An 18,531-nucleotide genomic window follows, 5' to 3' on the forward strand; every position below is an offset into this window, starting at 1 on the left:
TAATGAGATTTTAGTTTCTACTTGAAACCACCTGTATTATGATATATATATATATATATATATATATATATATATATATATATATATATATATATATATATATATACAACACTTGTATTATGATATATATATATATATATATATATATATATATATATATATATATATATATATAACATGTGTGTGTGTGTGTGTGTGTGTGTGTTGTGTGTGTGTACACAAATACCGGGTATGAATATACATATCTTTACTATTATTGTTGTATTAATTCGTAACTCCACTAAATGCCTCAGTACATATCTAAAAAATTGAGGAGGCCCCCCTTTCTTGTTCTCCATTTTGAACAACCCCCTTGTAGCTTTCGATTTTTGAGTGACCCCCCTCAGCTTCCTCCGACCCCCCCAGGCCATAAATAATGACGGCTTCCTTACGACGTAACCTTCACGAATGTCATATTTTTATGGCTCACATTGGCCCTAGCCATTTAACTATTTATCAGTGACTGTTGTATGCCCTGTATGTCTTTTTTTACTTCACTGCTGACCTCCGGATCGATTGTTTAGAGAAAATGGCAACGGCCAAGTCTATCAGTTTCATGCGGAATCTTGTCCGAGATTGTTAATGATACGTGCTTCCAGGGTTTGCAATTCACCACCGGAAAGTCTTCAACATGAATGACGCCCCCAAAGTTAGAGATTGTAGAATTCAACTAGAACATTTTTTCAACGGAAAATATTGATAAATTGTTTTTAATGAGTGTTATTATCTTCATTCGGTTTATTGTTCAAGTCTGGTTTTAGTTTTAAGTATTTTTATAGAACTTGTTGGATCCCATGCAAGATGTCTGCCCCTTTTGGTGAGGTTTTAACTAAAAAGTCTTTACGAAGGATATATATATATATACATATATATGTATATATATATATATATATATATATATATATATATATATATATATATATATATATATATATATATTTGAGTGTCTCTACACTGCAAATTTTTGGGGCTTGAAAAATGACTCGTGTAGGACTTGAACCCACGTCCCCCGAATTCAGTTCGGATGCTCTACCAGCTGAGCTAACGGAAAATAGTTCAATTTGGTTTGACGTGCGCCGTCTTGTTGTCCTTTTTTCTTCTCGGAAAGAGAGCTCAGATTTACACTGGTTATTCTCTCGAAGGAGTTGTTTTAAATATGTAACTAGAAAGGTGTTTTGTAATATGACAGGTTCCCCAGTGTTGTGCAGCAGAACCTGACCTTGGCTGCCAAATCTCAAATAGGTTTGTATGAAAGGGAAGAGACACTAGAGAAAATGTTTTAAATGATTATATTTTTTTAAAAATTCACCGACTTGAACAAAGTGTATGACATCACAGGCATATTAAATCACATTACAAGATTTTCCAATTACTATATTTAACATTTCACTGCACTTTGCATCGAAATTATATCTAGAATGCCGTAAACAATCCAAAATAAAACACTATTGAGATCGAGTTAATTTTTATCCCGTTTAAAGGAGTGAGAAAAAGTATATGTTCAGCTGACCCGACCGACCGACACAGATTTGATCTACAGCACACGTTTGCCGTTTTTGCCTCCGAATCAGTCCAGTGTATCATACATGTAATCGTGAGAGAACTATTGCGATGTGCAAATACAAGAGAAATTGCCTGCTACCGAGCCACACTACTGTGCAGACGATAGCGTGCTATTTATTCTGTGGTGCAGAAGATTTCTCACTATATGACTGAATACTAGATCACGGGGGTTGATAGTGAAATGTTCTGCTTGCTGTCATCCAATATGTGCAAGCTGCATAAGTGATGGCAAGGTAGCTGTTGAGACACGAAAAACCTGTGTCAACTTGTTAATACTATCCAGTGTATGGATCTGTCAGAAAAACGTGAATACAGAGCGACATTGTTAAATCTATTTCGTACAGTATGGCACTACTCAATATGAGGGGGAAATCAGTTCAAAAGACATTCTGCAAAGTAACTCTGAAAAAAAAAAGAAAAGAAAAAATTACCGACCTACCTACCCCAATTTGAAAAAATATGGCCCGTTGAACAGGATTTTTTTTCTTCTCTTAAAATTGGAAATTTGTTCCTTCAGTTGTGACTCAGATTTCCCCGTAACCGTCAGACACGCTCTGCTTCATGAACACTTTCACGACGTCAAGATAGGAAATTATTTTGCCCTCTTCCTGCAAGGACTTTGAGCTATAGGCACAGATGCAGCTAATTGGCCCATCATCAGTTTCGTTCTGCCTAAATCTGACGTCACAACGGACGATTCAGTGATACTTACCTCATTGGTCGCTACGTCCGCAGAGGGCAGCACGAACTTTAGGATTACTCCGTTCACTATCAAGATTCTTTGAGGAGTACTGATGGGCATGCGCACTTTCCGCTTTTCGGAGAAACGTGTTTCAGCCTTCGGTTTCATATTAGCTTTCGGCCTTATATACTTAATAAATGATCATTCATTCATATCAACTCTCCCTTTGCAATCGAAAGGCTATCTTTAAAAAGATTGGTTTGGATATCATCGAATATTAAAGACTTCTTTATTTCTCCTACGTAAAATCGGTTTCAAAGACATAGGGGGAAAGGAAAGGAAATGGGGCAGAATTATATTGATTCTGACTGGATACAATTAGGTGACTGAAACCCTGAATTCGTGACTCACTTGTCCGTGTAACAAAACGGGCATTCTTTACCAACTATTTCGACATATAATATATAATCATGATATTATGGGCGTGTATTTCGAGGGATGATGGCTGTTACAGTAACTTTTCATAATATTCTCATAATTTTTGTTCAATAACGAACACACTTCTCCCAAGAGTATATCGAATTACGATGAGGCTTGCATTGTGTAAAATTTGTAACGTTGTTGTGAATTCTAGGGCAGACTAAAATTTGATTAGGCCCCTTCGACTCTAACATGCCCTAGTTAAGGTCGTATGCGCCTCGAAAGTGAAAGACTTAAACTTTTGCTCAACTTTTCTAAAGGACTCTCCATATCAATCTCTTTTAAAATCAAGAATAAAAATCGGGGGTCACCGTGCAAATTTTAGAACTAGAGAATCAAACAACCCAAGATTTATCGATATTTGAAATTCAAAATGGCCGCCATCCCTGTGTTAACTCTATGGCGACAAAATAAATTTTCGATTTTCGGAAAACTAAGACGGTGAAAATGGCTCTTATACCAAGAGTTTTAAAATGAGCTCCCACAAGTGGTAGATAAGAAAAGAATTGTAAAAGTTTGAAAGTCCGAATTTCTGTCCCCGAGACGCATTCTACCTTAAAATAGCTGAGGCAGTTCTCAATCCCAGGTTCTCGCATTGGTCCTTGTTGATATTTGATATTCATGTTTTGTTTGCCTTTTGTTTTCCGTTGAAATATTTATCAAGTTGGTCAATTTACTTTAAGATAAAGTTGATAAACAACCTGCCACCAAAACGTTGCTCCTTTGATTTTGCTGGCTTCGCAAAAGACATTACCAAATACGTTAGAATGATAAATGTTGCTTAAGGCAGTATTCACCTCGAATGTGAAAGACTTAAACCTTTGCTCAAACTTCCCTAAAGGACTCTCAGAATCTTTCAGCCATATTCGTCCAAAATCGGGAATAAAAACCAGGGTTCGCCGTTGCAAGTTTGGTACTAGACAAATAAATTACCCAAGATTTACCGATATTTTGAATTAAGAATGGCCACCATCCCTGTGTTAACTCTTTGGAGAAAAATAAAATTTTCGATTTCCAAAAAACTAAGACGGTAAAAATTTTGGCTCCCACTAGTGGTAGAACAGAAAAGAATTGTTAAAGTTTAAGAGTCACAATATTTGTTGTACCCGAGACACATTCTTATATCTGTATTCGAATAGAAACGAACAAACATTAAATGTTGTTTTTATCGCAAACGCTCTTCAATTTGACATTTTATCCACGATAAGTTTATGATACAATCTATCTAGCCGACGACAGATATTCTCTCACATTTTTAGAAAGTTTTTAGGTCTGCCTCTCCGGCGTTTGGCCTCATTTTCGAGCTGTTTGAGTAAATAACGTTATCACTCCTTTTTTGAAAATAAAAAAATTTCATTTCCCCATAGAGTTAACACAGGGATGGCCGCCATTTTAAATCTCCGAAGTCAGATAAATGTCCATGTTTGGTGACCCTTTCTTTAGTATCAAAATTTGCTCGTTGACACGTACCAGATTTTTATTCTTGATTTTGAAAGAGAACGTTGAAAGTTTCCTTGATGAAAATTCGAGCAAAATTTTAAGTCTTTCACTTTTAAGGCATATACTAACTTAAGGTGGTGTTGCACATAACACAGCCTAGGTATTCTGATCCAAATCACCTTGTTTACACAATTTCATTCACAGTATGAGATTTTCACGTCATCTTTGATGAGAAGTATTGCTTTGAAAAAAGTTGTTTTTGGTTAAAAATGCAACACCCCTTAAATGAACAACAAATACACAAAAAAATTACAGGGCTTTTTGTGCATTTTATTTAGATATTAGAAACAATTTCGATTGCGTATGGAGTACATTGTATGGAAAATTATATGACATTAATATGTATACTAAGTATTAAAACCTTTACAAGTAAAATTGTTGTTGTATAAAAAATCTATTACTATAGTTTTAAAGTTTCATAATTACCACAAAAACTAGTAGACTATTTGAGTGATAGAATATGTCTATGACACAAAAAATATATTAATAGATCTCTATGCAAATTTCAAAACAATTTAATAGACTGTATGAGTGATAGCATATATCTGTAATGTAAAACAAATCTATGATAAAATTCTATAAAAAGTTCTGAACAAGAAATGCATTGTGGAAGCTACGGCCGAACAAAAATAATTGTGCTGTTCCGATAACCCGACCCATCCTATTTTTTATCTGCTGACCCTAAACTTTTTACAGCTACGTAAACGTCGAAGTAAAAAAAAAGAAAGAAAAAAACCCGTAAAATCATAAGTTTGTTACTTGGCATTTGATCTTTACTTGAACGAGGATGTCTTTTATGGGTTTTTTTTCCTTTTATATGCATGATACAATTTTCTGGAAATGTTATGGCCAATGTTTGACTGCTGTGAACCCCGGAAAAATGCGTATTTAGAAATAAAAATATTAAAAAAAAAAAAACCTGCCGATCTACCTACCCTATTTTTGAAAACCATGTTATCAGAACAGTTTTTTTTGGCCAAAAATACAACTACATGTACAAACAAGTACAGAATTTTAATATTAAATTTATAGATGGAACACAAACTTTAAATCACAAATCATTAAAAATCATACAGACATTGCACATTTCATTGGTTTTATATGATCCATATGGTTCATTATGTTGTTTGGAATATTTTATTTCAGACCAAATGCCCACAAAAATTAGGCCATGATAAAACCTACATGATCAGTATCAAGGAATAATGCGCATTGAAAAATGCAAAATATTTCAGAAATGTACGCTCCTGTACTTTGACTGATTATGTGTGATAAATTCAGAACCTACGACATACTTGATGGCATTGATGCTGTTTAATATTTTCTGTAAACACAGTCTGATGCATTCACAAGTTGGCGTAACTAAAAGAGTTAGAAATAAATGACATGGCCCTGTATGATACAGCCTAACAGGCAATTTCTACTTGAGCTTTCATGTTTAAAAATGACCTTGTTTTACAAGTATGTATCATTAAATTTCTCAATAAAAAACTCTAGGCATACAAATGACGACAATCTTGACTTAGAAAAATGCTACCCTGTAATGGCTATCTCACTGATTGAGAAGTAAAAATTTAAAATGCGTTTGCTGTGAGAATTAAAGAGTTATGTTGAAATAGTTCTTTTTTTTCTAAAAATGTTAAATTTCATGGTAGAATTGGAGTTGTTAGAAGTACATGGGTTGCACAAATGTAATTGCAGTTGCCAAATACTGTGCTTGCTTTGAAATGGCCATAGCGCCCTCAACATTTATAATGGCAAAACAATTACTGTTGATGGCGCTCTTTCTGTCTCCAACAGTTTGTGAAACACGCAATGTAGTAGCTCTTCAATAACGAAAACTGAGCTGTTCCAAAACTGGTTTTATCATTTTCATAACTTGGGAGGGTCCTCATCCTCAACCTCTTGCTTGCCTCCCTTCTGTGAATCAGTTTTACCGTCTGTTGTGTCTGGTGTCTGCAGATCTGTGTCTGTCTCTGGGACTTTGTTGGCATCCACAGTGCACCCTTTATTGTCGCTAGGTTCAGTAACGGAAGTGTCAGTTATGTTGCTCTGCAGGCATGCTATGTCATCAGTGGAGTTTTGGTTATCCCCATCTTGTTTGTCAACAGTGCTATCACTATGTGTGTCCACTTTTGTCGCAACCTGTTCGTCGCCCTCCTGCTTGGAGCATTCCTTCTCATCAGAATTTGCAGAATCACTGACATCCATCTGCTTGAATGCCTTGGTAACGCTCTCCGCCTTGATCTTGGCTTCCATGACTTTCACCTGCTCCACAAAGCTGGCGGAGTCCGCCGACAAGATCCCCAACAAGTTATCCAGCTTGGTCAGGTCCGGTCTGCCAGAGTCTAACTTAAACTGCATGCAGTCGATGCCTTGGCCCGACAGCTCTTTCACCATTTGTCCCTGGCTGTGTTGGTTTGGCAGGAAAGAGACAAACACAAGCTTGGCTGGGTACACCTCCTCAAGGTATTTCTTGAACAGCGGAGTGAATCTGTGATTAAACAATGAAAACACACACAAAAATCTTAAAAATTTCCTTTACAGGAGAAAATATGTTAACATCTGCGGCTAGAACTTACCATATTTGTTTTTGATACTCATTCGGTAATTTTTAGCCTGTCAGGAAACCTTCAATAATTTTCACTGAAAAACGGGGTAATTCAGTTTGTTAAAAAAATTGCTGATATTTTGGCCTTTTAGGAAAAGGTGTATCAGCACATTAGCGTACTGTACCTAGATCCAACTCAGTCATGCAACTGAGATGTCGTGCTGATAGACTTATCCATGCAACTTGGTTGAAATATGTTTAAACATTTACCATGACTACATTTCGCAGTTTGATAAACAAATTTGAAACCTATTCAGCAGTATCGTTAGAGTGACTGACTGGTTCAGCTTTCAACAGAGCAGAATAGTATGATGAAGTTAGAATGTGCCTTGGGGACAGATATACAGACTCAAGCTTTTACAATATTCTTTTGGCCTACCACTTTTTGGGGCTAATTTTGAAGCTTACGAAGTAAAAAAAAAGTTGTCACTGCCTTGGTTTTGTGAAAATCAGGAGATATCAGGAGATAACACAGGGATGGTGGCCATTTTGAATTTCAAATACTGGTTAATATTTGGCAGTTTGTTTCTCTAGTACCAAAATTTGCACGGTGACCCCTGATTTTTATTCTTGATTTTGAAAGAGAATGGTTGAAAGTTTGCTTGAGGAAAGTTTGAGCAAAAGTTTAAGCTTTTCATTTTTGAGGCGCAAACTACCTCAAATCATGGAAAATAGCAACCTCGTAAATCTGAATTCAAGTAGAACGCCAAGGAAAAGCACATTCATATATAATTTCCCGAATAGAATCATAATCTCATTTCAACTAAGCACTAACAATTAAAATCACCAAGATTGGTAAATTTCAGATTTCCGAGCTTTTCACCTGTAATCTTTGTAGGATGTATTTTCTTCTTCGTCAGTGACGATTATGAATGTTTTCACAACTTCCTTCTTCTCATAGAAGTCGTAGAGCCCAGCGGCCGGTGCCGTCATGTGGTCAGTCTGGACAGTGATGGCCAATTCCAGAGCCTGTGTGGTGCAGAAGAGGAATGATAAAGTAAGCTAACATTGAAATTTGCCATGTTTGGAATACTGCGATAATGAGGTGCTATGCTCTTTCAGGGGAGCTTGAACCCTTTCACCACCATGGTTTGTCCCAAATCCATTGTTTTCTATGGTAAAGTTGGACCTGTATACAGGGAACTGGGGTGAAAGGGTTAATTCAACCATTACCAGGGGGAGGTCCTTCATTTACTGGGAAAGGAATGCCTGCTGTTTTACCTATTGCACACCCTCCACCTTCTTTCTCAGCATTGAGATCAATCCAAATAAGGATTCAACCAAAGTCTGCAGATGGGTGGGTAATAGCCATTTAACAGCCTAATATTGAGTTCATGAATCATTTCAGACAACATTTTGATTTACAGTAGTAAGCAACTCTGAACTGAAAGTTTTAAACATGTGCCCATACTTTGTTCAACCATACTTTTGATTATTCTTTTACAATCAAGAATTCAAATCAGGGGCAAATATGCAGATTTCAGGATCTGAAAAACAGCATAAACCCATATCTACTGACGTTTGAAATTTGAAACAGCAGATAACACTGTAATGACTCCATGCATACATTTTTTTTTTCCCCACAAAAACAAGACCTTGGAAACTTCATTTGCTACACTGGATTTAAAAGAAGTTCATGCGAGCAGCGGATCAGAAGTGTATTGCGAAAATTTCAGTATTGGAAAAACTGTCCTTAGTGGCACATCCACCTTAACCTGTTCACCCCAATACGTCGGTTTCGAGTTGTCAGAAAATGCACAAATTTTTAACATCGGTCGCATAAGGGGCGCTCGAGATTGTGCAAAAGTGAGGGCTAACATTTTAGTCATGGAGCTGAGGGAAGTCGCAACATCACGCGTGAAGACGTCCGCAAAATGAACATGAAAGAGCTACGAGAATTTTTAAAAGCAAGCAAGATTCCCCTTTCCAAAGCTAAAAAGGCTGAGTTGGTAGAGCTTGCTGAGAAATCCATTGACCTTGGATTAGAAACTAATGTAAAACATGTGAAAGAGGCTCCCCACCATACTATCCAAAATGTTAGTTTTTTTATGTCGAGTTTGTGTTTGATTCGTTTTGAATAAGTGTTCCTACATTCTTATTTGATTGTTTCTGTTAATAAAAACGTTTTTTTCGTTTCGAATATTTGTAGGGAAGTTTAAATTTGTGCGTAATGTTTTGTTTGTGGGGAAAGCTTATGGCGAGACGCAGCCGGGCCTATGGTGTGACAAAGTTGATAGAGTGGCCCTTTGACGCTTGCGTTTCGAAACCCGAGTGTGGTTTCACATCAGTCGCAGTGTAGATTCTTTCCTTACTTTGTGTTTGTGAAAATTTATTTTAATGCATTTTAATGATCTTGATCTTCGAGTAGCGAGGCAAGTTCCCGTTTTACATGCTTTGGTAAGACGCCGACATCGAGACTGTTGCCGTTTCGATTAGTATTATAAGAATCATCGCCCTCGAATAAGGTCGAACAATGTCGCTCACGCTTATGTTTTGGCGATGTGTCCGTCGAATTCGGCAGAAAATCACACGAAACGAGCGATTTTGAAGCAAATTGAGTACCAGGTATGAATTTTGAGAATGATATGGAACGATCGACGGTTACATGATAGATGAACTTGAACTTACTACTTTTCACAGTAAAATCGAACGTCGAAGATGACATGGTGGCATAATCCCTATAGGCCTATATAGGAAATATAGTCATTTGGTTTCCTGACATACTTTTTCTCAGGCATATGTACACGTCTATGGGGCGCATAGTCTGAGAGCGGAATAGATCACAAACATGTGGAAACTGTTAGGTATCCAGCTAAGTTCACGTCGTATCATCCTTATCCATTTCGATCTCAGGCGTTTCTCTTTCTTAACATCAGGGAAACGTGCGAAGGTCATGTTATTCATCCATGGGTATTTGTTGAGTTTGCCGGCTTTGCAGTAAAAGTTTGGCATAGTCAAACGCTTACGGTGACAACAGAGCAGATGAAAGTAGACTAAACTTAGGTTAGGTTTACGGAGTCTGTGTTTATCGCAATGTACGCAGACCGGAGTCCAGAAAGTAGCCCTCACTTCCGGTCAAAGGAAGAGCGCCCCTAGTGGCGAAAGCTTAAAATCCTTGAATTACCGCACAGTCTTATAGTAACTCGAAACCGACGTATTCCCCTGTAAACAGGTCCACAATCACCACTGATATTGCAGGTTTGGGCCAAACCATTGTGGTGAAAGGGTTGAACCAGACTGAGCTGACTGATGCAGATATAGGTACAGTGCACTGCAGTTCACTGTTAGGACATGAATAATGCATGGATCAAGTAAAGAATGAAGACAAGTCCTTTGTAAAACTGCTGTACAGCTATCGATTTTTAAGCAGCTGCACGCACAATGAGAGCAGGTAGCATATCATTAGTACACCTACCTGGCTGACGGTTTCTGGCAGGAATGGTGGCTCCATCAGGAACGAGTGGAAAAATACCAGCTTGGCACGGGCGATGGCACTCAGGAGACTGGCTATGATTGTACTGGTACGAATGGCCACATTCATGGATGGCGATGCGTCTCCAATAACAACTACCGGAGCCTCCAACGGAACACTGTTGAGTGACATAGATAAATATTTTTATCTTTCGTACACCTGAGAGCTAACATTTGTTGTACTATAAAGCAACTCTCGATGCCAAAAGTAATTTCATCTGTATATTATCCTGTCTACATATCCAACACTTCCATTCAATGGGTCATTCTCAAGACTGATGTTTTGTAATGCTTATATAGATCAATAAAGAATGTTTGCAAAAATGACCAAATTACGAGCTTGACTCTCTCGCACGGGAACTTAAACAGATTCTGATGAATTTAATATAGTCTCCACGAATTTATCATTTCGTCTGGAGGACACAAACACAGCATAGCATATTTTTCCACGCTCACACACCACAGTGATCACATTTGTACAAAAGTTTACACCACTTCCTTGTTCAGAGGTCCAATTTTCCGATAATTTGCCGATAAGGTTGTACCAAATATTTAGTGATGAAAGGGGTTGAAAGTTAAAAAAAAATCTCACTTACCTGATATTCTGAAGTTGCTTTTCAGCTATGGGAACCAGCTGATCGAAGAACAGCGCCTTCTTCAACGACTCTTCCGTGGCTGTTGAGCCAGTCGTAAACCCTCCCCCACCACGGCCCCGGCTGGAGATGTTTTCCCTCAGCATCTTGAGGGTCAACAGTCTTTCCATGAGCTTGCCGTAGGGCAGGCTGACGGCGTCTCCTCTCTCCAGTCTCTCCATGATGACCCGGTCAGTAGCCTCACATGCTAGATCTTCATAGTACCTAAGTACAAATTGGACATGGTACGGTGGTCATGTGGTAATGTTCAAAAGTTTTTTCTTTTCAAGAGGCAGCAAACTGTCATTGATCAACTGCTGGTGGAGTGAAATTTAAAAACACCTACAAATAAATAGCTTTCCAGATTTTCATGAGAGACTAGCTAGCAACAAACATTGCCAAAGATCATAAGCACATCCAACGGTTCAAGATTAAAGGGGCGCCCTCTGGAGGCAAGTCTAAATTTGGCCAGTGTCAAGCGAAATATCAACATTCTGGTGATAACAGATTTTGTTTTTCTTTACGTCTTTGCTTGCTCCTTCTAGATGGATCTATCTTGGCAGAATGAAGACTCTTGTCTGATGAGCTTTATTTATTTTTGTTTTATATATCATTTGTCTTTTGATCTTGGTTTTCCGGACACCAAGAGTGCGTTTGGGCGCACTGTTCTCAACACAAGAACGGCGCTCGGATATGCCGAGCGAGCTCGATTCTCTTCGCTACATTTCCGGAAATAGCCGATCTTCGTTCCGAGAACGAAGAACACAACCCTGGTCTGATCCGGGAGCAGACGAGAACAAGATGGCGGAAACCAGCCGCGCGAAAATGAAAATGTTAGTGCTATGTTGCTATTATATGAAAAACTTCTCAGGATACAAGTCGAGATAGGTGAATTATTATTACAAGTTTGGTCTTTTCAAACATGTGATGTTTTCTGATTTTGTGGAGTGTTGTCGCAAATTTTTGAGAGTAAACTGTTGTACAAATACAACGAACGTCTTCAACATAATGGGTAAAGCTTATGTATGAACGATGATTAAAATATAGCGCTACCACTGTAGAAATAGGATCTCCTTCGTGACAGTTGTCTGTTGCCGTGACTACAATCACATTTGTACCCAGTTCAGCCAAAGCGAGGCTGTGTCGTTTGGTCGTCAAGAACAAGAACAGCCATCGGAAGCTCGCCCTCGTCGGATGTTCTCCTGACGAGAACGGTACGCCCAAACGCACCCCAAGTCACAGATGCTCAGTATCGGGGAGAGGGAGCGCATAGGCTTCCATTTTCAGTAAAGCATCACTGAAACATATTTTACCTATGTCACTTCAGTGCTGTCAGTGATGTTGCATGCTGACAGGAAATTCCCTAGACTGAAAGATTTGTTGCTCGAGGGCGCTCTCTTTGCTCCCCCTTAGAGCGCCCTCAAGCAACAATCTTTCCGTTCAGAAAATCCCCTGATACAGGTCACCGTTTCTGACGTAAGTCTGTGACAATATTAGTTATTAAAAAAAAACAAATTGACTGCCAGAAGCAAAGTCCATGCAAAACACAGGATATCATTTTGTTCTTACCAGAGCACGGTGTCCAGTTCTCTTTCATATGACGCGATTCTGGATTTACTCTCATCAGTCAGACTGGCTTTGAAGACTTTGATGTGTGCGTAGGGAACATCGTGGCCTGCAACCAGCTCATTCACATTTTCCTTGTTCAAATTACCGCAGCTCTGGACCATTGATCCATTGGGAGCATCTCCACCATAGCAGTACCTCAAAAACCATGGCAAATTGGGGAAATCCTGGAGTTGAATAAAACAAAAGTGAAGAAACCAGTTGTCAAATAATAAATATTGTAGATCACCCCTAAACGATTCAGCATTAAATGGATGCACATTTTGGAGATAAATTAAGTCAACAAAATGTGTTCTCTTTATAGCTGTTTTTTTTATTCTATTCTTTATCAGTGCAAAATGTTTTTGAATTTGCTGTAATCAATTTTGCTACAGATAATTTGTATGAAGTGTACTGTAAAGTTTGAACAAAAATGTTGCATTACCAAAAGATTCACTTTAATCAACAAATCTGACCAACCTGCAAACATACACAAACCAAAGCTTCCCTTCTATCACATCATTTCTGTTCATGTACAATGATGGAATAAGATTGTCAAGCCTGCTTAAGCGCATACAATATTTGACGACTGGAAGAAACATGAACACCATGGCTTCATGTTGCTGACTAAGTGCTTGCACTTTAAAATGAAATATACCTTTTCCGGGTGAAAGTGACACATGTCTGCAAGGCGTTTCCAAGGCTCCTTGGGAAAGTGCAGTGCGTAGAACTCAAGCTGCGCAGTTGTCAGTGTTCTGACCCACTTCTGCACGTGCTTGGCCACAGCACCGCTAACAGAACCGGCTTTCGGCTTCACCGCGTTCAAGTTATCGATGTTGGACTTGAGTTTGCCGATCGTCTTCCGCTTGACTTTTCCCTGCATTTCCAGACGCCGCATTTTCTTCTCAAACTCGCGCACCCTTCGGCCGGAGTCCAGCAAGGTTAGCGCTTTCAGGATCTCAACCAATCCAAAGCTGTCCGGCTGTGCCAGGAACATGTTCACGGCTGCCAGGTCTTTGCGGGCCCATGCTGCTGCCAAAGCCCGTATTCTGGATCCTGTTTTAAGTACACTATTAGTCAGCCATGAACTTGTCACTGACGGAAACATGCAGTTCAAAGAGGTGTACATATTTTCTTGGATGTACATCTGACACAGAGGGCAGCCTTTCAATAAAGTGCATTTCTAACTTGTTATCACAGTAATGGAATGTTGCATTATTACCAGTACATAACTTTGCAACCGTGTATAATTTTGATTTTATGGCTTTCAAGTTCATTACAGTACATGTACCAGATATATTACACTTTAAATATCAGCTGTAACTCTTGATGTCTTTTCAAATTTTTTGTTCTATGGACCAAAATCATGTCAAAATGCACTGCATATTGCATGCTTTTTTGTGTTTCAACATATTTTTTTTGTGGAGCAAGAAAATCAAGTGTATTTGTATGAAATGAAGATAAAGAATGTTCAATAAAAATGGTCTGCTGTTGTCCCCTGCCCATTATGTATACATGCTTTAAAGACGGAGCCTCCCTTTAAAAGGACGCAAGGTATGGCGGCGTTCATTGTGTAAGTGGACACAAAACAGGCAACACGTGGGCACACGCTCCAGAAAATGCCACTTTTTAGTTTTCCCCGGCCGCAAAAACACAGACAGACTGCCGAGCGGTCAGCGCGAAGTTGCTGCGATCGAACTCTGTGGTTATATTCAAAGTGATACGCGACTAAAAGACAATTTTTTAGGAAATTCGAGCGTTTGTGGTGAGGAATCAATGACCGTTGGCGATTTGAAGCGACCGTCAATCAAAAGCTTGCATACACTCTGTTTGCAGGATTAGCAAAGGTGATAAAAGGTTGAGATCAGTTTGTGTAATCAATTTTATAGAAATCAAACATCGTACTGGCCAAGCGTTTGACTGGGAGGAGAACTCCACTAATGCGAGAACCTGGGATTGAAAAGTGCGGCTTTAATCTCTAATTTATAATAATGCCAGTTCCTCAGGATTGATCGTTAGAGTTCAATTGATCACCTGCGTTGGCACCAGATTGTCTCATCAGAAAATTTACGTACTAGACTACAGTTTCAATGTAAAACAAAAGGCTATCACACTTCCATAGTTCTCTTAAATACTAGAACAAAGGCAATCCCAGGGATTGCAAAAAGTGCCTTTAAGATCTCGTACCAAACCAATTCTGGAACTATAGTTCCCGAAGAATGCAAGTGCAGTATACATCTCTACTATCATTAACACAGTATTTGTGTGATTGCTTATAGAGTTTCCTGCACTGACTGCTAATATGAATCTTCTTGACTTCTTGAAAAGTGTTGTAAAATATTGTTCAGAAATTGATGTCTTTTTTCACAAAGAGACATTCTACAACCTGTAACCAACCTTGAAGGACTTCCACTCCATTTTTCTCTAACACTAGCAGGGTTGCCAGGTAACCGTCTCTGTCTTTCTCCTGGGCGTCGTAGTGTTGATCTGTTGTACTGGCACCCACAAAGAGCCCTTGAAATCCGGCATCCTGTTGAGACAGTAAGGAGTCAAAGTTCAGCTGTTATTCATTCAACATACAGAACCGCTGCATTTTTGGAAAATATTAATTTTAGCAATTGGGTTGTTGGGGGACTTGGTATAAGGTTTGGCTGTAAAAGATATCAGGACAGCTTGAAAAAGTGGTTTATGGCTAAAAACAACATGACTTTGAAATAGCCCTGTCACTGTCGTAAAACAGTTTTTGACTGCTAAAAATCTACCTTGTTATCTCAAATAAAGATTTCAAAAAAAGGACAAGAGTGAGAAAAGTAACTCACATTGCTGACGAGGGCAACACCCGGACTTGGTGTCGCATCTACACCCCAATCAAGATCTGGTTGCTGAACTCCCGTTGAAGACGCAGGCCTTCTTCCCCATCCACGTCCCCGTCCCCGATGGCCGCCTCGTCCTCTTCCTCGTCCCCCTCGACCGCGCCCTCTCCCTCTTGGCATTTTGCTAAGACGACAGTTGAAACCTCTTTTTTAAATTTTGCACTTATTTTTGTTTACTCTCTGTTGAAAGACAGAGAGAGAGAAAAAAAATGGTTTGTTGGAAAAGAACTGCATGAATAGATATTAAATTTATTGATACTATTTGTCAGAAGGTTTGATCATACTTAGGGCTGGACCAATATATCTTCTGAGAGAAGTTGTCAAAATGTGAAAAAAATCAATATGTTACTACTTCCTTAAATATACAGAGCTTCCCAGCCTTTGAAGAAAAATGTACACATTAAATTGACCAGAAAGTGACACCAAGTGAAATTCTGAAAATTAAGATATATGCTGCAGTGTTCTCCACAGCTTCGAAAAACAGACGGGTTGCTAATTTACATAACGATGCATAATTTGCATATCCCTGTGTTGTGAGAGTATATTCTTCTGTATACTCATTGACATATTAATAGCCTGCTCCAATGAAAGAGGGGTGGCCAATCCCTAAAATTCCCCTTGTGGAGAACTCTGATGCTTGCTCTCTCTCTCTACTCCTGAAAAAAATATTTCAAAAATCCCTGGAGAATCTTCCAAAGTGTATGAACATGCGTTTGAAAGCTCTTAAAGGGGCGGGTTGTTTATCAGCTTCATCTCAAAGCAAATGGACCAACTTGATCGAAATTTCAATGGAAGGGACAAGCAGCATGTAAATATTTAAAGTAAACAAGAACTAATGTGAGAACCAGGGATTGCGGATTGTCCCTTTTACAGTGCTGTAAAGGAAATGGTTGTCAGAACTGCGCTGTGCGAGTTTCTTGTTTACAAACAATGTATTTTGTGCACGATATCTAGATGCACCTCATCATCATAGCTTCAACATTTAAATTATACGATGTAGATTATGACAGACATGTTTTAACTTTCATCAATCACCATCGTACCTTGGATACAGTGTTTACATAGGTCGTATGAGTCCCATATGACCTTTGAGCACAGTTCCGACAACTGTATCCCTTTCAGGGGGCAGGACCAAAATCACATAAATGGTCAACTGCCAATAATGTGAGAACCAGTGATTGTGGACTGCCACATTAAGGTAGAATGCGCCTCGGGGACAGATATTCGGACTCCCAAACTTTTAATACAATTCTTGTCTGATATACCACTTGTGGGGGTTCATTTTAAAGCTCTTGACATAAGAAAACTTTTCACTGGCTTGGTTTTTCAAATTTCGAAAATTTCATTTTTCTCCAGAGAGATTACACAGGGATGGTGGTCATTTTGAATTTTAAATATCGGTAAATCTTCGGTTATTTGTTTCTCTAGAGCCTAAATTTGCACGGTGACCCCTGGTTTTTATTCTCGATTTGTCAAGAGAATGGTTGACAGCTCTGTTGAGGAAAGTTTGAGCAAAACTTTGTCTTGCAATATTGAACAAAGGGTAAAATGCTATACATTATTTCAGTAACATGTCCGTTCAAAACATGAATGATTTCAATATGCAAATTATGAATAAATAAAAGCTGCTGACTCAAACGTCCAAAACTGCTGACAAGGAGGAAAGCAACGTTTCATAAGCAAATAAAGAGTATGTCAATGCTATTGAACATAAAAGAAGGCATACTATACTATAGCAGTAATCATAGACGGTCGTCTAGAAACTGTGTCGTAAATCATTGTATTTACTAGGTGCGACAGGTATTGAGTTGATCTACACCTGTCACTACCGGCTACTCATAGGTGCTTTGCATGAATGCAAGTATGTTTTATTAACTATACAGAAACTTGTCGTCTTTTTAACCTCCATGCTGGATTGCAACATGGAGGTGGCAAACAGTTTGCGCGCTGCGCCACGGGCACCACTGCACCGTAGTTGATAACGCTTTAATACTACGGTGAGTGAACATGATTGAAAATACCAATGGCATTGATCAACCATGGAGGTCGAAGCAAGACCGGCCATGTTAAAATCAGTACAAAGATTGCCATAAATGTATGGACAGTGTTTCTTACAATGTAATTCCTTACAACTGAAAGAGTTGTTATGCTGTATTCCATATTATGTTTTGTGGAAAGGCCTTGTGCATGATGGTGTACTGTAACCTACAACTTTATGACTATGCGAACGTTCACGAGGTTGTGTTCAGAGACGTTACGCCTGGGAGATGGAACGAGCAGAGCTCACCTGCTGCATTTTCGTAGCCCGCGTAACTTTCTACAACAGTTTTAGGTGGCCGTGAAAGGTGGCTTACTTCACAGCCAAAAATCGCCGGGGAAAGTTGTGGGCTACAAAACTGCAACAACACTCACCTCCGCGCGGTTTCGCCGTCTCAGCGTCTGTGGCTCGATAATTTATCGAGTGTCGTTGATCACCGTCAAGTCGTTGGCTTGTCGTTGGAACGTGTCTTCAAGTTCTACCTCGTCATTGCAGCTGCATATGTCTTTAGTGCTCGCTGCCCCGCCTTTTAAGGCCAAACAGGGACAGAACGTTGCACAATTGCAAGCAAGTGCAGGAGTATACACGTAGAGAATTGTCATGATCACCAAGGGTACGAAACGTAGTGTCTGTAATGAGATACGCTGACCTTTGACACGCCTGTGTACACAAGAAAGGAGAGAGGTATACATGTACTGCAATAACCATAGAGCTTGGAACGAGTAGACTATGATGTATTAATGGCCCATTTTCAGACCCAAGTAGCGTCAATTCGACGGCAAGAAATTAAATACCACAAAACATTTCTGTAAGAGCATCACGCAGGGACCGCGGCGACAAGGTTTTGGTGGGATCTACTTTCTTGCCGCGCAGGTATTGAGGGGAATCCCAATGGTGACAAGGTCGATTGCAAGAACCTTGCATCAGACAATTTCACCATGGAGGTTCATGATTGCACGAGATTGCTGTATTATTAGATCTAAGTCACCACCAAATCATCGTTTTATAGTAAGAGATATTCGATTGCTAATATTCCA

At 39.1% G+C, this 18,531-nt stretch overlaps 1 protein-coding gene across 1 annotated transcript; it reads right to left on the reverse strand.

Moving 5' to 3' along the window:
- Window positions 1-4,515: 4,515 nt before the first annotated feature.
- On the reverse strand, window positions 4,516-18,091 carry LOC139138793 (uncharacterized). The gene is made up of 9 exons (XM_070707325.1): window positions 17,869-18,091; window positions 15,403-15,636; window positions 14,981-15,113; window positions 13,242-13,639; window positions 12,548-12,771; window positions 10,943-11,203; window positions 10,291-10,465; window positions 7,699-7,844; window positions 4,516-6,758 (listed from the first exon to the last, which is right to left on the reverse strand). The coding sequence occupies exons 2-9, from the start codon at window positions 15,574-15,576 to the stop codon at window positions 6,137-6,139; spliced, it is 2,133 nt and encodes a 710-aa protein (XP_070563426.1). The 5' UTR covers window positions 15,577-15,636; window positions 17,869-18,091; the 3' UTR covers window positions 4,516-6,136.
- Between the last annotated feature and the right edge of the window lie 440 nt (window positions 18,092-18,531).

This window comes from Ptychodera flava, chromosome 8, assembly GCF_041260155.1.
Source record: "Ptychodera flava strain L36383 chromosome 8, AS_Pfla_20210202, whole genome shotgun sequence".
NCBI lineage: Eukaryota > Metazoa > Hemichordata > Enteropneusta > Ptychoderidae > Ptychodera > Ptychodera flava.